Below are 22,831 nucleotides of genomic sequence, written 5' to 3'. Positions count from 1 at the left end.
CACTTGCAAAATTGTGCTGTCTCGTGGAATTGTTAAAAAAAAGGCTTTTGGAAACATGAAAGCACTACGTAAGAAACAGAACATCTTCTTCCTTCCAACTTGGGAAATCTGAACTCCCAATGGACCTGGTCTGAAGGGCAGTTTCGAACACTGAGTTTTCCATCTTAACTGTGGTTCCTTTTCTCTCCTAGGCAGGGTTCTGGTTTCACACCTATTGAAAGATGTTACATTGGCTAGACACTATTTTCTCGGGGGAAAAAAAATCGATCTCTGAGTTATCTAAAGATCTTTTTTCGTCCCCTTTACTCCATGTTCATTAAAAAAAATATCCGTACCCCTTAAAAAAGTCAATTCTGAGAAAGTACTTCCTTAGCTTCTACCCACAAAGTCTCAGTATCTCTGCTAAAATAGAACCCCCGGAGAATAGGAAGGAGGGAAGACGCTGGGGAAGCGAAGAGAAGCTGGGGGGAAGCGGTCTGCGGGGGCTGGGACAAAGAACTTAGGGCTCCGGGCTACTGAACGCCAGGCTCCCCGAGAACCCGCCAAGCGCGCCCGAGGTGCCAGGGACCCGAGCGGGGGAAAGGGCAGCCGGAGGCGGAGGGAGGCGTGCGGGGGCACCTCCTGGCACTGCCCCGGGCCGAATGCAAAGGAGAGGCTGGCGCGTGTGCGGGAGCTGCGGGGGAAGGCAAGAGAAGGGAGGAGAGCCGCGAGAGGAGGGGAGAGGAGAAGCGGAGGGACAGAGGAGAGGGAAAGGAAGGAGGGAAGACAGGGAGGGGAGAAGCCGAGAGGCGCAGAGGACAGGCAGACAGAGGGGAGGCACCGGGGAGGCGGCGGGGCAGAGGGCCGGGAGCGCTCCGCTCCGCTCCGCTCCGCTCCGCCTCCTCCCGCCTCGCTCCCCTCCCCCGGCGGAGCCCCAGCGTGCTGCAGCCATGGAGACACCTCCAATCCCCTCCTCCCGTCCCAGCCCACCAGCCCCCACAGCAGCCGCCGATTGGTCGCCCTTTGCTCCCTGACCCCTCTCGGCGCTGATGTGGGCCGCTTCTTCCTGCTTCGGCCGCCGCCGCCGCCGCCTCTGGCCTGGGAGGGCGGGGAGCAGGGAGGCGGGGGAGGCTGCGGACGGCGGAGCCGCTGCGCACGCCCGAGGGGCGGGGGGAGCTGGCTCGGGCGCCGCCGCCGCCGCCGCCGCCGCCGCCGCTGCTGCAGGAGGAGCAGCCGCCGCCGCCAGCGCCGCCACGGCCGGAGGAGGAGCCGCGGGAGCCGCTGCCGCCGCCCTCCGCCCCCTCCCCTTCTCCCTTCCTCCTCCTTTTTCTCCTCCTTCTCCCCGGCCGGAGGGAGGACTCCTGGAGCAGCCCGGCGGCCGGAGCGCCCCGCCGACTCGGGAGAATGCGGCGGCGATCGCGGATGCTGCTTTGCTTCGCCTTCCTCTGGGTGCTGGGCATTGCCTACTACATGTACTCCGGGGGCAGCACGGCGCTGGCCGGCGGCGGGAGCAGCGGCGGAGCCGGCAAAAAGGTGGGTGAAGAGCGAGCCCCGGCTCTCGGTGCCCGCTCCCTGCGCGCCCCGGGTGCTGGCGCTCGGGGCGCCCGCTCCTCTCTCCTTGGGAAATGGACTTGAGATGGGACTCCCGGGATTCCCCCCCTTGCCCGGCTTCTCCTGGGTGGGGGCTCGGGATGCCTCCTGACTTGCCCCGAGGTCCGTCCTGCCCCATTCCCGTCCTGCTTCCACTTCCCCCGGACCTCTTCCTCGAAGAGTCTGGTCTGTCTGGTTTGTCTCTCTGTCTTGTCTCTACGGTGCCTGACTTAGAACCTCCCCGATCCCCGGGCGGAAATCAAGGAAGAAACCTTTTAATTCAATTTATTTTATTTTTCTTTCGACTCCTTTCTAGGAGAGAAAGTATTGGAGACTTAATTTCTCCCCATCGTTTTAAACCTATTTCTCCTTCCTGCCCTTCACTCCGCAGCAGGGTCCTCCCTGAGCCCAGAGTAAGAATTGGCCCCTTTGCTGGAATTAGCTGCTGAGATACAGAAACTGCAAGGTGGAGGCACTTCAGACCCCAGGGGCCTTTAAAAGGCAGATTGCTTTCTCCCTCCTTCCCTCCCTCCCTTCCCTTCTCGGTCCCCTTTTCATTCAAGTGGATTCCCTCGTCCAACTGCAGCAGCTTTAGCCCAGCTCTTTGGAAGTTTCTGGGGACTAGGGTCGGGAAAAGACAAAAGGCGAAGGGGAGGAGAGGAAGAGAGGCTGTTGCCTCTAAAATGCCAAATATTTTGTAGAAACAAGAGTTTAACTTGTTTCTTTCAGGTCTTTTCAGCTGCATGACACTAGTTGCAGTCTCTCTCTCCTCCTCCCCTTCTCCCTTAGTCTGCCTCTTTTCTTTCTCCCCTTTCTTGCCCTCCGTAGGGGGAACCTCAGTTTTTATGCCGTATACAGTCTACACTTTTTCTCTCTCTTTTGGGGAGTGGGTCACCACCACTTATTCTGTAACCTAATTCCCTCTAGAGTAGAAACTTGTCATGTGTATGTCTTTCCCCTAGGAGCCAGTCATGTTCACGTTTTCTCTCTTTCTCAATTTCTTTTAACAACTGGTTGAGCTGTTTCCTTTTGCTTCATCCCACGGCTGAGAGAAACGTTTCCTCGTGCGCTTTAATTTTCCAGGGCCTCTTCCTCGTGTTATCCCGATGTTTGATTTTCTTTTTTAAATGACTGAGCGATTAGTATATAGAAATCATGAATACTAAACTAAGCACCTATTATTTTACCGTGCACAGGATTCCAGCTTTCTTTATCCGTATCTGTATTGAAATGTTACATTCAGTGTGAATCAAATTCAGTGCTCCCGATGAAACAAAATTCGATGAAGCCAAGGGAAAGCCCTGTTGTAGAATGCGTTGCTGTATAGTGGCATAGATTTTGTGTTTTTATTTTTTTAATGGTTTTCTAGCTTTTAAAAATGATGCTATCCTTTCCAAAAAAGCAAAGAACTCATAATGCTGACATTCAGTTAACTCTCAGTTAAATCCTGAGTTAAAGCTACCTGGTACATTTCAGTTTCTCTTTATGTGATCAGTTGTAGCAAGAGAGGCATGTCTTCTTGTAACCAACCAGAGCTAATTAGAAACTGACAAGTTTTGGCACGGAACTTCCTCCTTTCATCTGACCCTTGAATGTGTAGCTCTGAGGTATGGTTGTTTCATTCATTCTCTGGTGGAGGGGTTATCACATGTATCTAGGCTATCTGTTGGGCACTTGGCCACTTAAATCAGTTTGCCCCATCTAGAGGGACTGAAATGAAAACTTCAGCTTTCTGCAGACTGATTAACATGCTTCACAGTCCAGTTCCCATCTCTGTATTACAAAGTTTATTTAAAAACAACAACATTGCATGAATGACTGAAAAAGCATGTATTATGCCAGTAAGAGCACCAATAGCAAAGCATTAGGAATGCAGATAGTAATAGCAAGATAGTCCTTGTTCTTAAGGAGCTCACATTTTTATAGGGAGAGACAACACAAATGTTATGCACAGAGAAGTGATTTCATATTTTTATGAAAAACTTCAGATTGATTACGCTCCCTAATCTCTTCCACCAGCTGAAAAGTGATCTCCTTCCTACAATTTTTCAAGCTAAATCTTATTTGAACTCTATGCATTTACTTGAAGGAAGAAACAAGCATTTTTTAAAGTGCCTACTGTGTATCAGGCAGGGTGCTAAGCACTTTAGAAATATGATCTTATTTAACTCTCAACACCACAGTGGGAGGTAGGTGCTGTTATTAATCAGCATTTTAAGGTTGGGAAACCATACAGTATAGGAAATTATATAGTATAGGAAATTAAACCAGACAGATTAAGTGACAAAGGTCATAGGTTTCTGAAACTAAACTTGCACTTGGGTCTTCTGATTCCAGCCACATAGCTGCCAGTATTTTCGAACATACCTGGAAGGCAGAGGCTGTATTATTAAATATATGTATCCCCAATTCCTTGCACATAGTAGGTGTTTAATATTTGTTGAAATGAATCTGGATCTTGGGAAAGTCACCTAGTAAATTTGTAAAATTGTAAAATTGGACTTAAGGAGTTAAATCCTCGAGCTCCTTTCCAAATCCAAATCTATAATTAATCCATAATCCATATCTATAATCATATGAATTCTTTTTAATTAAGATTTTTATTGATATCTCTTGTTTGATCTTGTGAACCTTTAAAAGTGGGATGCTATGTAAAAAGGCAGTGAGCAACCTGTAAGTGGCAATCAGTCCATTGCACTGTATAATATTAAGCTGGGATTTGTTGAACAATTGCTCATTCAATAGGTACTGTGCCTGCCATGGGCAGAGTACTAGGACAGGGAGTGAGGGAGACACAAAGACAAGTAAGTTGTGGTCCCTGCCTTTAAGGAATTTATAATTTAATACCTGGGGATCTTGTGCGGAAGCAGGTTAGGAAGTACTGGTATGCATGTGGAAAAGACCTGAAGATTGGAAGCTTATGGCGAAAAGAGAAGCTGGTCAAGTGCTGAGTACCATGTGGAAAAACTGATATTCTCTTCCATCATTTTGCCTGTTTTATTAATTGACGTGATGCTGTCTCAGGACATTGTGGTCCTTCCATATAGCATGTCCTCAGTGATTGCACAAACTGGCAGATTCAGCTAAGTGATGGTTACAGACATCTTCCCGGATAACCCCAGAAATGTAGCCCCAGATGAAAAATTCAGGAGTTTTGTGTTGTGCTGGTGGCAGTAGGAAAGTACAGAGACCATGTAGAAACAAGTGGGGGGAAATTAACAATTATACGTGGGTTGGTGATTTGAGATTCTATTCTTTCTGTCAACGAACCATAAAATTTAATCCCAGCCCTCAGAATGGTTTAGTGATTGTCTGTAGAGGAAGAGGTGTGTAAATGAAATAGCTTCTGAAATTGCAGTAAAAGACTCATTAACTTCATGTGTTGGACCCTGATATAAAAAAGCAAAAGAACTAAGAGTGTTTCTCGTGGGTGAATGGAATCCCCTGCTGTAGTGAATTTCCTGATGTAGTAGAAAAATTGTGTAGCCCTAGTTATTCCTGAATTGTTTCAGTGGAGTTATGGTACTGGGAAATCCCTCCCAAAATCACCTTCCTGATTAAGAAAACAGTTTCTTCCAACCTACATGTAATGTGCATAAGACAGGTCAGTATAAAATATAGAATAAAAGTTCAGGCAAGATTTAAATAATTGCCAAAAAAATATTTTGTGTAAATGAATTTAGAGTTTTTTCGCACCCCAATACAAATCCAAAATTTGTCAATTTCTTTACATCATGAAGTTTTCTATCATGGGAAAAACAGGACTTGAGTTGTTTGCCTTTTTGGAATTGTCTGACATACAGACTGACTTGTATTTCTGCTGCCTCAGCTATCCAGCCAGAGCTTGTCATTGTGTGCCTTGCCTGTTAAATAACATCACAAAACAGTTATTCCCCCTTTAGCAGAAGTTAGAAAGCCAATCTGATCTCAGTTTACAGATTAAAATATAGGTGCTGAAAGCCATCATGGATATTTCTCCAGAACGTAGGGCTGTTAAAACTTTGGCTGCTGGTATTTATTTACTTATTTTTAGGTATGAATGTGTGTGCCAAATCAAATTCTGCATGACATTGTTTAAAATTACATTTCATTTACATTTATATGGAATTTTCCCCCTCATTTTGCTCTATTTCAAAAAAATTGATGATTTGTATTTCAAGCATGCCTTTTCTGTGTGCATCTCTGATGTTTTAAAAATTTAATCTTATTAAAGCTCCCAACTCCTTTGTGTCATTGGCAGTGGATGGGGTAAGGGAAAGGGAAAGAGAAAGGGAGGGAGAGGATTTGTGAAAACTTTAATTTGAAATGCAGCTGCTTTTGGGTAGTGCCATTGTTTAGTCAGGAGAGTGGATCCTACAATTCCTGAAGAATGAACTGTATTTAAGTAGTGCCTTTTACCTACCATCTCAAAGGAACAGCTTATAAGAAAGATCTTATTAATTGACTCAGCATCCTTGTGAGGTAAGTAAAAGCTACTAGCTAATGGAATTAACAGAAACACACAGCAGATAACTGACTTCCCTAAGGTAACACCACTGATTCTTAACTTTGTCAAGCCTAATGCTTCTGCCCTTTGCCCATGTTCCAGGCAACAGATCAAACCTCCTCTCTCTATCTTGTTAAAGAAGTTAGAGTGGTGGTTTAATTAATTAGTTAGTTAGTCCCCTTATATATTAAATAATCTGTTTCATTTGATGGGACTATGCTTACTTGAGTCTGATACTAGTTTTTATCTACTTGTTTGAAGCATTTCTATTATGTTTGTGTGATTCATTTACTTTTTCTTTCTTTCTTTTTTTTTTTAATACCAACAAGTGGGTGCCCTTGTATTATCTGGCATATGTAAGAATAGCTTCATCAAGGAAATTTAGCCCATTGATAGCAAGGGATGTTAATGCTAATGCTATATTAGATGTTGCATGGGTAACTACAATACACTGAGTAGTATATGTGTACCACTGTTGATAGGTGTGATTCCAATAGCCTGATAAATAAATGGCAAAGAGGCATTTGAACTTTGACTTAGATAATTATATAGTGGACTTCTGCTCTCTGTCTGTCTCAGTCTGTCTCTTTCTCTGTTTGTGGCACATGGGTGTCAGGGGTAGAAACTAGCCTTTATCCCCAGCTTCTACCTCCACAGCAACTTCATTCCCACTCTCCTTGATCAACTTGGGTGTAGCTGCTTTTTTCTGAGATGATTGGAATCGATTGATCAAGCTGGAACCCTTATCAAGACTGAATGTTTTACAGATTGCCCCAGATTTTTTTTTGCTTGCCATATCCAAATCAAATGGCAGCAGAAGTAGGCTGAACCAGAGAAGATATTGAGGGAAATTTAGGGTAGGGATAACAATTCCTTCTTCTTCAGGATGGGTCAAGGAAACCAGTTGGAACAGGTCGATACATGTACTCAGTCTCCTCAAACACAGAATGCCCTGTGGTTGAGATCAGACCACTTTCCCCCATCTATTTTTTTAGGCACTAGTCCTACCTCTATATGCTTTATCCATTGTTCAGTCTTGCTTGTCATGTCAAAAAGGTAGCATGTTATAATCACTGGATCTGTGTTTAACTTGAGGTTGATCCAGTAGTTTTAACCTGTGTCAATAGCACATCTGTTGCTGTGACCAGTATTTGGATGCAAAAGAAAACACATGCTGTGTATAATCAGTTTTTCTTTGTCAGTAGATTTAAAGCAATGCCATTTGAAAAGGAGGATTTTGAATGGCGATAAGAAGAACTAGAGAAAAAGGAACCGTATAACCAGGGAATGTGGTTAAATGATGACACAATCTAAATTTGTCTTTTTAAAGAAAAAAAAGTTTTCCAATTTATAAAGTTATGTTGCTCAAGCCTCTGGGTGCTTGAACATAATGAAAACAGATTGTGAGTGATAAACAACACACAAATAATGAGCTATTCCCTTGACCCTCTGGCAAAAATCGGGAAGATAAGCTTTACACAGCACGGTGTAGAGCCAGCTACTGGGAATCCATCAGATACCACGCCATGGGGCGTGGAAGCATAGAAGGAGAGGAGTTAGAGATTGTGAAGGGAATAGCTATCCCCTCAGGTTTCCCATCCCAATTGCTGAAGTCCTAAACTTAGGTTCTCTTAAAAACTAGAGGGCCCTCAAGGATAATAGGAGTTTTCACAGAAGTAACCAGAATAATGATCTTTTTGGGGGGTAATGTGGTTGAGGGAAAGACACATGCTGTCTCTTTTTTGCTGTCTTTTTTTCCTACAACTTCAGAGATTAAAGAATACAATTTTTTGAGGTAGTTGTAGGTCTAAATGCTAAACCAGGGAATCTTTTTTTTTTTCTGTTTCTTAGTGAGCCAGGAGGTTGTGGTTGGCTTACTGAGAGGCATGGTGAAACCTGCTTTGGGCCAGATAGGACATGTGGGTAGATATATATCTTTGAGGCCATGACTGTTGGATTCTTGGAAGCTGGAGAAGTCATAAGCATGGGAAAGTCCAGCAGTCTTCCTTATACAAGAAAACGTCTCCATCTGTCCCCAGACCATTCTATTTTTTCTCTATTGCTATTTTCTTTTTCTAAAGCAGAGGTTCCTAACCATTTTTTTTTTTTTTTGGTATGTGTCATGGAACCCTTCATGCGGTCTGATGAAACCCTTCTCAGAATAATATTTTTAAGTGCATTAAATAAAATACTCAGGATTACAGAGGAAGCTAAATTTATTGAACTATAATTATCAAGATGTTTTAAAAAACATATTAACAGATGCTAGGGTAGGAAACGTTGCTCCAGGGTTGTAGTTGTGGCACCTACTCTTTGGGCTATATAGTTGGAGAGGATACTGAGGATAATGAGGAACCTCATTCTAGTGTTGGGTAATGGGAAGTAGGATTCTGTGTTGTGGGACCTGAGAAGGTTTTCTCTTGGTTGGTTGGGGGGAATCGAAAATGAATTCACCTGATGCTGAATTCCACTCTGTAGCAAATAGCAAAGTTTCATTGGGCCCAATTATTTCAGCTAGAGATATGCACTGGATCTGTGGCTAATGTCAAGATTATTTGAGCATTAATAGTGTGTTGTTTCTTCTGAGGAATCCTTAGATATGGATATGGGGAACGTTTATAGTTGGTTATCTATAAGCTTAAACTATCTAGGTCTTCTTTCCTATTTAGGTCATGTAGGTTGTATGGTACAAGTTATATGCTGTGACTTTGGATAAGTCACTTAATATCTCTGAACTTCAGGTTACTCGGCTGTAAAACTAAGGGACTGCAATAAGATGATTTCTTAGGTCCTTAGAACAGTGCCTGATACATGATAAATGTTTAATAAATGTGTTTTTTCTCCAATTTATCCCATTCTGGCTTTTACAGTCCTTTGGTCAGAACATTCAGTGGTCTAGGAATCACAAGGTGGCCTGTGTTTGAATTCTGGCTCTACCATTTAATCTTCAGGATTACATAGGGCAACTAGGTAGTACAATGACTAGAGCACTGGGGCTGGAGTCAGGAAGAATTGTCTTTGTGAGTTCAAATCTGGCCTCAGACACTTACCGGCTGTGTGATCCTGGGCAAGTCACTTAGCCTCAGTTTGCCTCCATTTCCTCATCTGTAAAATGAGCTGGAGAAGGAAGTGGCAAACCACTCCAGTAGTTTTGCCAAGAAAACCTCCACATGAGGTCACGAAGAGTCGGACACACTTGAACAACAACATCTTCAGGAAGTCACTTAACTTGAGTTTTACTTTTGCCATCTGTAAGATGAGGATGATAACACTGTTTAACGGAACAATTAAAAATATTTATTAAGCACCATCAAATGACCTCTATGCTGCTGTCGTGGTTCTGTGGTGATGGTATGCAAGGGAACATTATAGGTAGTCTATGGCTTTCACAGGATTCTTGAGATGATCAGTGAAATGAATACATGGGAAACTGCTTGTTAAAACTGTAACATTTAGCTAAATGTAGGACAAGAAAAATGAGACCTCCTTCTAAAATCTGAGGTATCTGAACCTTGAGAAGCAATAAGTACTCAGATTAGTTGGTGGAATATGCTTTCCTGCTACTCATCTTGAGTGTTCCTAGGCAGGTACAGCTGTGAAATGTTCTACCCTTCTTCCTCTGCTGACTTTTTCCTCCTTACATCTTGTGAAATATTTGGCATTGCTTACAACGTTTAGTCATGTATTACTGGCATTGGGAACTTGTGTCATTTTATACTGATTGGGTGTCTCAGCCTGCTGAAATGTGGATGGCAGGGAGAAGCAGTGAATTATCAACTAGGAGTTTAAAAAAAAAACTCATGGCAAAACCAATGATGTATAATCCCACTCATAGGAGAATCTATATGGTTTAGAGGTCATGAAAGCTTGGTGCCTTGGTGCCTTGATGAGACTTGTAAGAATAAAGAGTGCAGAGGGGAGCTGTTTCTTGGGGAGTTTAGTTACCCTTGCTGTGGCAGTCTGACAGAGAGATGGGGTGAATATTAGGGTGAACCCCTCTAGCCTCTATGACTTTTATACTCCCCAGAAATTACTCTGTCCTGATGCCCAAGACTTGATTCTGAATCATTGTAACTTGATTTGAGTAGTCTTCTGACTGGAGATTTTCTTTAGACAAGGGGGTAATAGTGAGGGTTCTAGGTGACCTTGACTGTCATTCTTTTTTCCTTCATCTCTTAGATTCAGTCTTCATGAGTATAGATCAACTGACCACATGACTCACAGGGGCCCTGCATCTGAAAACCTCCCAGGTGGAATACACAGGAAGAATTTTTTTTAAAGAAAAAACTGGTTTTTAAGCTATAATTCAAATCCAAAAAACCATAACTACAAATTTAAGCTAATCTTCTTTAAATCTCCAGGACCACATCTCCATTTCCTGTTTAAAATATTTTTAAAAATTTTATTGATTCTTTCCTGTTTTTACTCATACCTTGATTAATCTCTCTCCTCTCCTCCACCTTTAAATCTTTCCTTGTAATGAAGAAAAAAACCAGTTCAACAAAAGTAAGCGTTACTGTACTCACATCTGGCAACATATGCAGTAGTTCACCATAGTCTCCTATTTCTCTAAGAACCAGCAGATACATGGACAGTTCCTCATGGTCTCCTTAAGACGTTGGGCATACTTCCTAAGTTTTCAAGACCTTCCAGGGCTCCAGAAGAGCTATGTTAAGTAGGATCACATGTTCCTAAAGCTATTCATGGTGACCTTACAGGAACATTTCCCCTGCCTGCTAGGCCCTGATGCTGCAGCCTCATGTTAGTGACCCACTAGAAGGCCTTTGAGAACAGATGTCATCCTGTTGCATCTTGGATGCAAAGAGAGTAATGGTATTTGATACATAATACTTATTTAATACTGGTGCCTGTAATTTTGATTTTTATTGTTGTGGAATTTTGATTTTTTGCTTTGGAATTTTTTTTGGGGGGATATGGGTTTCTGTCTCCTTTTCTATACTTGTTATGTTTCCTTTGGTCACGTAGGTAGTTTTAAATGGCACCTCTGTGCTAAGTACAGCAGTGAAACCAGGCGCTTGCCCCATGGCTCACTTTACTTTAAATGTAGGTCACAGAATTCAGCTTTGCCTTGGCTCTCCTTTCTCTTTCATTCATGCTCTGGTCCTAGCAAACAAATAAACCAACAAACCAGGTCAGCCTTCCCCCATCCCGTTCCTAAAGGATGTTGACTGTGCTTGGATTTTGTTCATCCTTTGATGGTTAGTCCCTCCATCACATGAAAATACAGATCCACTTCTGTATCTTGCCGTCTCCTTGCACAATTTATGAATTGGTTTTCTGGTGTTTGTGTATACATGTTGGAGTTTAAAACAAAAAACTTTCCAGTTTCTTCCTGAACCCTCACAATGGCAGATAACTACTTTGGGTAAGGGTAACTAATAATAATAGCTGACATTTACATAGCACTTTGAAGTATACAAAGCACTTCATATTTTCTCATGTTATCCTACAGCTTAGCCTGTAGCACACTCCCTCTTCTATTCAGTAAGCCCCAGTAGCTTGCTAACACTTCTAATATCAAAAATCATCTGGCCTTTAAAGCCCTTTGTAACTTGTCCCCATCCTTCTTTTCCTGGTCTTTTTACACCTTACTCCTCTCTTTGTACTCTGTGATCCAATGATACTGGGCTCTTTACTGTTCCTTGAACACAACACTCCATCTCCTGACTTTGAGCATTTTCTCTGGCTGTCCCCCCACTTCTGGAACTCTTCCTCTTTACTTTCACATCCTGGCTTCCTGGTTTCCTTGAAGTCTCAGTTAAAGTCTTACTTTTTGAAAAATCTTCCTTAATTTTTGTGACTTTCTAGTCCTTCTTTCCTAGTCCTTTGTAAGCTCAGTGCCTTCTCTCAGAGATCACCTCCAGTTTGTCCTCTGTGTATCTTATTTGTGCATAGTTTGCAAGTTGTTTCATTCATTAGATGGTGAAATCTTTGAGAGCATGAACTATTTTTTGCCTTTTTTTGTATCCCTGGCACAGTGCCTAGATCAGGAGTGGGAAACTTGTGGTCTCAAGGCCACATGTGATCCTCTAAGCCCTCCAATGCAGCCTTTTGATGGAGTCCAAAGGCTACACTTGAGGACCTAGAGGTTCCCCCTTTCTGGCCTAGGCCATACATAGTAGGTGCTTAGCAAATGCTTGTTGACTTGATTAATTTAAAAGAACATTCTGATGTTCTGATTTCAGCACTTGGATTTTAAGGATGGCCTCTGTACGCCTATATGGGTTGGTGTATATATTGTTAAATGATCATATATCGTATGGTACATTCATACATTATATTCTTAGTCTCTGTAGCCTTATTTATTGATGAGGGGTTCTGTCCTCATCTGAGGACAATGGAGCGGGTGACTTATGTTCATGGAACACTCCAGTGTTTTTTATTAGAATATTGCTTGTGTTATGAAGTGCACATTCCCTTCATTGAATTGGGTCTGTAGTAAATATGATGCATGCATCAGATGTATGAAAATGAAAGAATAAAGTTTCTAATAATACTGCTGTCAATGTGGTGGAAGAGGAAACAGTAGAAAAGTCTGGTGGTACAGTGTATAGGGCATTAGGCTTGTAGTCAGGAAGACCCAAGTTCAGATTTGGTCGCAGATACTTACTACTGGCAGTGTGACCCTGGGCAAATCAATTAACCTCTATCTGTCCCAGTTTCCTCAGCTGTAAAATGGAGATAATGATAGCACCTACCCCCAAGAGTTGTTATGAGGCTCCAATGAGATGGCTACTACAGTGCCTGGCATACAGTAGGTGCTACATAAAGGCTTATTCCCTTCCCTTCTCTCTTTCTAAAGGGAATCTGAAAACATGGGTGAGAGCATTCTAAAAGTCATTAGGTTTTTTATGTAGCTCGTTAGATGGCTCGTTGCTATAGATTTATAGTGTCTGGATGTGTGCGTAGTATGTCTCCATTGCTAGTAACTGACAACAATTACCTGGGAAAGAAAACTAGAGATGGTGCAGGCTAATTTTAGGAGTTTGGCGTCTCAGAGTAGCTTCTCTGCTGATTCACAGAGCAGTGAGGGTAATGGCCATGGTGTCTCTGAAAGGATGCTTTTCTAGACAGGTGGCATGCACTTTCCATTAAAGAATACTTCTTAGCTAAGCTGCTGTGCTAGGGTTTAATGACCAGGATGCAAATTAAAGGCTTGAGCTCTGGGATGCCCATAAATTAAGTAGTCTGTTATCAGGATTTATGATGACTCTTGATGCCTTTTGCAGGTGTGTGTGTGTGTGTGTGTGTGTGTGTGTGTGAGTGCGTGCATGCGTGCGTGTGTGTGTGTGTGTGTGATTTCCATGACCACCCTCTGAGTGGTTAAGCCCACTGAAAAGCTGAATGCCAATGGAGGCTGCCTTGAAATTTCATTCTTTTACTCATTTTTGCACCTAGACCTTGGACTTTTACATGCCTCCTCAAAACCCTTAATGGATTCCCATTGCATTCCACATCAGATTGTGACAGCATAACCATGAGAAGCACACTCAGTTCTGCTTTGTGTCTTCTCTTGTCCTGTCTGTTCTCTGAATGTTAGTTGCTGTTGTTAAGTTGTTTTCAGTCGTGTCTGACTCGGTGACCCCTTTTGGTATTTTCTTGGCAAAGACAATAGAGTGATTTACTATTTCCTTCTACAGCTCATATTACAGATAAGGAAACTGAGGCAAACTGGGTTAAGTGACTTTCCCAGGATCTCACAGCTGGTAAATGTCCGAGGCCAGATTTAAACGTGGAAAATGTCTTCCTGATGACAGGGCGGACACTATTTACTGTACCACCTAACTCAGGGGTAGGGAACCTGTGGCCTTGAGGCCACATGTGACCCTCTAGATCCTCAAGTGCAGCCCTTTGACTGAATCCAAACTTCACAGAGTAAATCCCTTGTCCTAACTCAGTGTTAGACAAACCTGCTTATTTGTTGTCCCTCAGTTGTATTTTGTCCAGGCCAATTCTGATTCTGACTGATCTATGCTTCATGTTTGGATCATTGGTGCCCTCTCCCACACACCAAACATCTTTTCTACACCAAGCCTTAAACCAGCCACCCTCAACATCATTTAATAAAATGACAGACCTAACCAGATGAGCATGCATTTCCTTCAGGTTACAATATAAACTTTCATTTGTCTGTAATCCTAATAACTGGAATAGTTTATTTTCTTCTCTTCCCCTTATCTTTACTCTTGCAGTTCTTAACCCTTCCAAGTTCTAATTTTATAAGAGAGAAAAAGGATATAAGCAGACAAATTACTATCAAGGACTTAGTCAGGTTGAGTAACTTCTAGGATGTGGCTTAATAGGGGGTACCTGGATAGATTTGGGAGGTCTTTGAACTTGAATGAGAAAAAAAATTACAGCTTTATTTCAGTGGAATTGGTTTCCTTTATATTTTAGACATTTTAGACATTCTGAGTCTTGTGGCCTCATCAGCCAGACTACCCCACAGGTCTGTGACACTGACAAGGTGAAGAACCCCAATCTAGGGTCAGTGCAGCTTTTTATTCAGTCAGCAAATATTTATTCCATGACTTTTATGTGCCGGGCAGTATATTAGGCATTGGGGATGACAAAGAAAAAAAATCCAGTTTCTAAAATCTTCTGTGTCTATAGGATTGACTGATATTTCTTAATGCTATCCCTTCTGCATAATAAAGAAAGGATGAAGGTCAGTGTGGTTTTTATATTAAATGTATCATGTTTTGAAAATTGATAATGTATAATCTGGCATCTGTGTATATGGCATACTTCAATACCTAGCATTTATTAAGCACCTACTATGTGCCAAGCACTTCACTGAGCACTAGGGATACAGAGAAAAGTAAATGACAGTCTGATCTCAAGGACCTCACAGTCTAATAGGGGAGACTACATGTAAACTATGTATGGAGAATATATAAACAATATAAATTGGAGATAGTCACAGAGGGATAAGCAGTAGTATTAGGGGCATAGGTAGGGATAGGCTTCCTCTAGAAGGTGGGATTTTATCTGGAACTTGATGGAAGTTCCTGGGAAATCAGGAGGTGAGGGTGAGGAAGGGAGTATTTGAGGTGTGGGGGACAGCCAGGGGAAATGCCTGGAGTCAGGAGATGGAATATTGTTCACATAGTAGGCAGTTAATAAAGAGATAATTAATTGACTTACTTTCAGTTAGCCAGAGGACTGCATTTCTCAAGTTCTGTAGTTAAACAGGGGTTTGTGGTGTATGTTTTATTATTTTGGTTACATATTTCTCATTTGACAAGTTCCTTCAGCGAATTCAACTTTATCTTTTGTATTTCTTAGTCAAGCTTAATACTCATCCTCAGCAGGTTTTGTTTGTTCTGAGCTATCAGTTTTGAATTGTGGATGATTTGGGAAAATAAAGAAGAGCCTTGGCAAATATATAATATTGCTTGTATTACATAAGCTATTAGTATGGATACTCCATGTTTACATTGAGTGTATAACTGGGAGAATGGTTTATTTTCTTCTTTAAAAGTGATATTTTATTTTTTTCCTAATTACATATAAAAACAGTTTTTAAAACATTTTTTTAAAGGTTAGAGTTCCAGATTGTATTCTTTCCTCCCTTTCTTCCTCCTTCACTGAGATGGTAAGCAATCTGATGTAGTTATACATGTATAGTCATGTAAGACATACTTAATATGGTTTGTTTTCCATAAAATATCTTTATTATTTCAATTTAAACCAGCATATTCCATTTCTAAGCTGTTTCAAGCATTTGAAAGACATTATCTCAGTTCTCTTTTCAGCATTTTTTGAGGTATACTAAAAGCTGGTACTGCTCCCCAATTTTGAGTAGGTACATTACAGATTCACAGATTTTTAACTTGTCCCAGGTCACATGGTATTATTTCAATTCAATAAGTGTATACTTTTAAAAAAGATTTTCTTTTTAAAGTGTTAATTTTTATTGATATCTTTTGTTTTCATATCATATTGAATTCAGAAAATATCTTTCACTCTTGGTATGCAGAAAACCACCTCTTGAAACAAATAAAAAAGACAGTTTAAGAAAACTAACTCATACATCAACCAAGCTCAGTAAGTATCTGTTAAGTGCTTACCATGTGCAAAACACAGTATCAAGCTCTGAGGATACAAAAATACAATGAAAAGTAGCCTTTACCTTCAAGGAATTCATGTTCTCCCGGCTTGATATGATATTTGCAAACATGTATACAGGTAAATACATGGTAATTTGAGGGAGGAAAAAGTAGTAATACTTAGGAAGATGAAGAAAGGCTTTCCATAGAAGGTGTCTCATCAGATGAAACTTGAATGAAGCCAGGTCTTGTAATAGAGGAGAGACTTCTCACTAGACTGGGCACCTTGAAAGCAGATACTCTCTTTTGCCTTTCTTTGTATCCCTTGGCATTTAACACAGTTCTTGGGACATAAGTGGTGCTTAATAAATACTTATTAACTGACTGACCTTTTCCCAGGTAAGGGGCAAAGTGTGAGCAAAGGCACGGAAATGGAAGGTGTTGTAATGTCTTAGAGGAATAGTAATTAGGCCAAATTGGCTAGAACATAAGAGTATATGAAAGACAAGTCATGTGAAATAAACCAGGAAAGGTAAGTTGGAACCAGATGTTATATATAGAACCTGAAGTATCAAGCTGAGGTGTTTGTATTTTACGCTATAGGCAATAGGGGACTCCTTGAGGGAAGCAAGGCCTGAAATTTGGGTGCTTTGACATGGTTTCCCTGAAACAGGGAATTGGAGAGTGCTGGGGTTAGCTTATTGGAGCTACTAGTTCTCTTCTGGCATAAACCAGTTTCAAATAGCAGGCTTCACCCTTATTTGCAGAGAATCTAACTCCTAACCTGAAAGGTACTGATTATTGGGTGTTGATGATCATCTCCTTTTACCTTCATACAAACTTCTGGTGCTGATGAGTGGGTAGCTAATAAGGCACTGGTGAAGGATATAATCTTGGTTTATAGAGTGGTCTAATGATCAGTTCTGGTGCTGGCAAATTATGCCATGTTTCTTGATTATCCCAAACAATGCACAATGGGCTTGTGTAGACACGTAAAACTGTCAGACAGGACATTTCTGTCAGGGGGCTCATGCCAGCTCTGAAGTTTAAATGTAATTTAAGAACCTAGAGGGAGGTGAGACCCTCTTACTACCCTTCTCTGTGAAATCTGAAGATAGCATGTGCATCTAGAAATTCCATACTGCTCTGCAGGGATGCCAAGGGACAATTTAATTCAGTGTTTTAAGTTCTTAGGAGGTTGTTTTTCTTTTTCTTTCAAATTCTGCCCATATGAAATTCCTTCCCTATCTCTTTACCCCACCACAAAAATGAGAATTAGCATGTATCATTATTACTATACTGTATGTAACCAAAAAAAGCATTTTTTTTTTTAAAGAATTGGGCCTTCTTAAATAGTGACACAGTGGGGTTTCCCCCCTTGCTGGCCCTGATAATCTACTAAGTTCATTTTCTCATTGATCATAGGATCATAGATCTAATCAGAAAAGATGTTAGAGGATATCTGTCCCATCTCTTTATCTTACAGGTAGAAAACTGGGGCCCAGAGGCTATAAATGTCTTGTGGAAAACCCCACTGTGTGGCAAGCATTGAGAGGTTTGTACCAACAGTCCCACGGATCTAAAAAAAATGTGAATGTTCATCAGCATCTTGATTTTTTGATTGTTTTTTAAATGCCTACGTAGGGGAAAATCCCCCTGGCTTTTCTGAAGTGTTTATTCTTAACTGAGGTACTAGAATTTTCTGTATTTTCTGGACAGAGTTTCAATTTAATGATGGATAGAGCTGTGGCCATATTCTGTTGTGAGAATAACCTAGTATAAACTTGGTACAAATATATGAAATTTTAGACAGTAGTGGTTCGGGGTTTTTCATCACCTGAATCTTACCATCAGAAGGAAAGGTCTGGGGATGGTCAGGAACTGTTAAAATGTCACGGCGATCAATTCTGAAGGCATTTTTCTCTATTTTTACTTTTCTCTGTGTTTGAATCAAGAAGAAATTGGGATGTTCACATCCTGTCTGCTTTGGGTAGGGATGGCCAGGTTGGAGTCTCCTCTTTTTTGTTACCTGAGCAGGAAATCTGATCAGCATTTGGAAACTGGATAGGATTTAGATTGCTTAGATGTTGCATAAGGTCAGTAGGTGCTAACACAGGTCCCTTCCACTGAACCTGTGTTGGTTGTTGCTTCTTTAGGTGGGTACTTACACATGTGGCCTGGCTAGTACAAATCACTCTTGTGTTCAGTTTGTAATGAGGACGCTTTCTGTGGCGAGGCTTTGTCACCGGAGTAGACATCATCCTTCCTCATGAAGTGAGACTGAGGGCCTGATGGCTCTTCACCCTCGGAGAGGGAGAACACAAAGACTCCTTCTAGGCTGATGCCTATTAGAAGAGGCCATATGTGCCCCCCAAAATTTTAGAATTGGATGGGATCTTGGAGATGATCTAGTCACAGGATAATATATTTATAGTTGGAAGAGAACTTGAAAATCATCTGCCTTTCTCTCCCTCCCTCTCCCCCCACCCTTACCACCCCCTCCCCATTTTACATATGACAAACCTGAAGCCCAGAGAGGTTGATGGTCTTGCTCAAGGTCACATGGTAAAGGTAAGTGATGGAGGTAGAGTTCAAATTTAGAGCCTTCGGCTCCAAAATCCACCATTATTTTCAGTGCATGGTGTGCAGTGGATATCATTGTTGTTATGTTGTTGTCACATCTATTGACCCATGCTCTAGCTATAAGACCATTCATAATTTGTTTGCTAATCTCTTTTAAGCAATTCCTTGCATACAGGTCAGTCACCACTGATATCTTACTGTATCCTTGCACCTTTTCCCAGCCCTTAATTCTCTATTGGGCTTTGGATCATGCACAGTTTTGATTCTTCATAAATTTTGGTCTGTGGTTCACAGTTATAGAGCATCACCAGGAGAGTTTTGGCGTTAAAAGGCATATTTCTGTGTTTAAAGAGCATTTCAGAATAGTTAGAAGTCCTGCATAGTTTCCCAAATGCAATTCAGCCTGCTTTCTTCCTCCTAATTGATTCTGGACTGCTCATTGTCCATCTGCAGTTTCTGTCTGTCATTATTTAGATTTTGGACTGACCCAACACACTCTTCTGCCAATTGCATGTCCCAATATAGACAGTAGGTATTTCTCAATACATACTAGCTGCTGGGTAGTACAGCAGATAGAGAACTGGGCTTGGAGTCAGAAAGACTTGGGTTTAGAGGTGGCCAAGGATACTTACTCCACTTCACTTCAGTCTTCCTCAGTTTCTTCAACTATAAAATGGAGATAATAGCATCTACCTCCTGAGATGGTTAGGAGGCTCACATGAGATAATATTTGTAAAGCACCTGGCATATAGTAGGTACTTAATAAATGCTTTTTTCCTTCCTTCAGACACTTAGTTTTTCCTGTCTAGATTCCTGGGCTGATCTCTAATGAGTCATTACCACTGTCATAGAAGAGGCTGCATACTGTTCTGGGGCTGGTGCCATGAGCATCTTTGCTGTCTCTTCTGCCACTTCTCCTGCTCACCTGTTAATAACTTTCTGGTACCCTGATACAGACTGCTTATGTTCGCCAAACCATGCCTTTTCTTTGTCCTTTTGGTTTCTCCATATTTTATATCTTCTGTGATTATGGGATTTCTTCATTGAAGGGCATATAACAACATCTGGAGAATAATGGTGTTAAAGACAGGCTTTGGTGGAGCCTGTGCAGTTCCCAGAATGTGATCTAGCCCTATCTCCTACTCAGTTCTGGACCCAGTTAATTGTCTATCCATAGCACCTGTTCAGGTTATACATATTGATGGACTAATTCAAAATGCTGCCTGTTCAGCTACATATCATTATCCCAGAGGAAAATACAAGCTCTTGGAAAGCAAGGGGCCTTTTTGTTTTTGCCTTTGTAGTCTCAGCTGCTAGCATAATAAGGGCCTTATAAATGTTTGTTGAAAGCCCAGTATGTTTTTCATCCCCCACCCCCACTTTTTCCAGTTTCTGTGAATTTCACTAAAGGTGATTTATAGTATTCTGGAGAAATTAATACAATGCTGTCTGAGAATAAGATCATTTGACGAACCTTGTCTCAATAAGGAGTCCTTCTTTTGCTTGACCTTTGTATAGGGAATATTTTACTATTCTGACAAACATCTTAGCTGAACTTACATCTCCCCAGCTGGCCATGGATTTCCTTTTAAAAAATTACTTCATTGTACCTTATTTGGTGACAGTGACTGTCCAGTGATATGAATAGTTCAGGATTCATGGCTGGCTAATTATTTCTTGAAGTCTAGCTTCTATTATAGTGTTTTTGAGGTCTCATTGTTTATAGACTAAAAAAGATAATTTTTCCATTTCCTACTCAGATCTCTTCCATCTCCTCCTGCCATATAACTGTGAAAATTCCTTTGGGATGAGGTTCTTAACTATATAACTATGTAATTAATTTTTAACTAATTGGCAGCTGATTTAACAAAGAAGTATCTTACCCTATCATTACTTGAACACTATATTATTGGAAATTTTCTGCCCCTAAGGTTTCAATTAGTAAATGTTCCTTTAGCTTCATCACTTCTGTTCCTAGCTTTCTTTTGAAATCATAACTCGATGACAACTGAAAGACAAAATAATAACTTCGACCAGTACCACAGAGGCCCTCTGTGAGAGCTGAAAAATAGTTTTGTCATTTTAGAAACACGTATTCTGTAGGGTTTCTTTGATACCTCTAATTAAGGTAGCTTGTTACTAAATTACACATTGTTATGATGACTTGATATCAAGGAAGGACAAAATTTTTTAAAATTAACTTTACGCAGTCGCCTCCTCCCTATTCCTCTTCACTGGCTGATTTTCATTTTGTTCTGTACATTGTATCTTATATCTCATTTCTTGACCCTTTTGGATCTTACTTTCACTGTGGGTAGCCTGGACTATCTTTTTTGATGGGGGAAGGTCACCAGATCATAGATTTAGTGTTGGAAGAGATCTTGAAAGCCATTCTCAAACTTTTTACACTCTTAAAATTATTGAGGATCCTCTTCCTCACAGAGAACCTTTATTAATGTGGATTGCAGGCATACCTCATTTTAGTGTACTTCACTTCATTCAGTTTGCAGATATTGCTTTTTGGGCTTTTTTTTTTTTTTTTTTTTACAAATTAAAGGTTTGTGGCAAATGAGCAAGTATTTCTGGTGCCATTTCTCCAACAGCATGTGCTCACATCATGTCCTTGTGTCCCATTTTGGTAACTCTTGCAATATTTCAAACTTTTTCGTTATTATCTTCATTAATATTAATTATTGAATTGTTGATATCATGATCTGTGAGACAATATTTTCAATGTTAACTCTTGTAATTGTTTTGAGGCATCACGAACCGCATCCATATAAAACAGGGAACTCAACTGATATGTGCTGTGTGAGTTCTGGCTGCTCCACCAACCAGCCATACATCCCATCTTTCCCTCTCCTTGGACCTCCCTATCCCCTGAGACACTACAATATTGAAGTTAGATCAATAAATGACCCTACGATGGCCTCTATGTGTTCAAGTGAAAGGAAGAGTCACTTGTCTCTCACTTTAAATCAAAAGCTAGAAATATTTAAGCTTAGTGAGGAAGACAAGTTGAAAACCAAGACAGGCTGAAAGAAAGCTAGGCCAACACCATGATCATCATCAAGGCAAGACCCTCCACCAGAGAAAAGATTGTTACTCCCTGAAAGAACAGATCACAGCATTTTTTTTTTAAGCAATAAAGTGTTTTTAATTAAGGCATGTACATTGTTTTTTTTTTTTTTAGATGTAGCACTATTATACCCTTAATAGACTATACTGTAGTGTAAGCTTGACTTTTATATACATTGGGAGACCAACAAATTCATGGGACTTGCTTTATTGTGATACTTGCTTTATTGTGATAGTCTGGAACCAAACCTGCAGTGTCTCCAAGGTATGACTGTATATAGGTATGAAATATTAGAAATTAAAACATCTTCTTCTTCGTGTTTTGACTTCATAACCCTCAGGGGTCCTTTGACCACACTTTAGAAACATTGAATCCATCTTTCTGCAGTTTGTTGTGGTTGTTCAGTCATTTACATTCAACTTTTTCATGACCCCATTTTCTTGGGAAAGATGCTGGAGGGTTTGTCATTTCCTTCTCTAGCTCATTTTACAGATGAGGAAACTGAGACAGAGTTAAGTGATTTGCCTAGGGCTACATAGGTAGGAAGTGTCTGACATCGGATTTGAACTCAGGTGTTTCTGACCCCAGGTCTGATCTCTGTGTAGTATTGCACCTCCTAGCTGATTCCTCATTTTAGAGTTGAGGAAATTGGGGGGAAAGAGAAATAGGGAAGGGAGAGAGAGGAGAGAGAGAGAGAGAGAGAGAGAGAGAGAGAGAGAGAGAGAGAGAGAGAGAGAGATTGATTTGTTCAGGTAGTAAAGTGTCAGATCCAAGATTAATATCTAACATGTTTTTTTAAAAATATGTATTGTTGTTAGCAGTCATTTCTTCTATTGTAGGCATAGAAATGTCTACCAGATGTATCTGTTTTGTTTTTATGGATTATTCATGGTCAGCCTGCCTCCACTGCTCAGGTAATGGTCATCAGGAGAACTGAGTTGTGAAAGTATTAGAGCCAGGTACCCATCATATATGCACTATTCTTTGTGTTGAAAAGAGCCTCCAGAATCATCTGTTCCAGCCTGTACTTCAAGGCAGATT

The 22,831-nt window shown here is 41.0% G+C and overlaps 1 protein-coding gene across 1 annotated transcript in view; it reads left to right on the top strand.

Moving 5' to 3' along the window:
• The first annotated feature begins 1,251 nt into the window (after window positions 1-1,251).
• Window positions 1,252-22,831, top strand: part of GALNT2 (polypeptide N-acetylgalactosaminyltransferase 2) — a 263,931-nt gene continuing 242,351 nt past the window's right edge. Inside the window, exon 1 of the mRNA XM_072647466.1 lies at window positions 1,252-1,512. Coding sequence (XP_072503567.1) covers window positions 1,384-1,512 — 129 coding nt within the window. The 5' untranslated portion in view covers window positions 1,252-1,383. The remainder of the gene's footprint in view (window positions 1,513-22,831) is intronic.

Source organism: Notamacropus eugenii, chromosome 2, assembly GCF_028372415.1.
Source record: "Notamacropus eugenii isolate mMacEug1 chromosome 2, mMacEug1.pri_v2, whole genome shotgun sequence".
Classification (NCBI taxonomy): domain Eukaryota; kingdom Metazoa; phylum Chordata; class Mammalia; order Diprotodontia; family Macropodidae; genus Notamacropus; species Notamacropus eugenii.
This window is presented reverse-complemented; position numbering and strand designations above follow the sequence as displayed.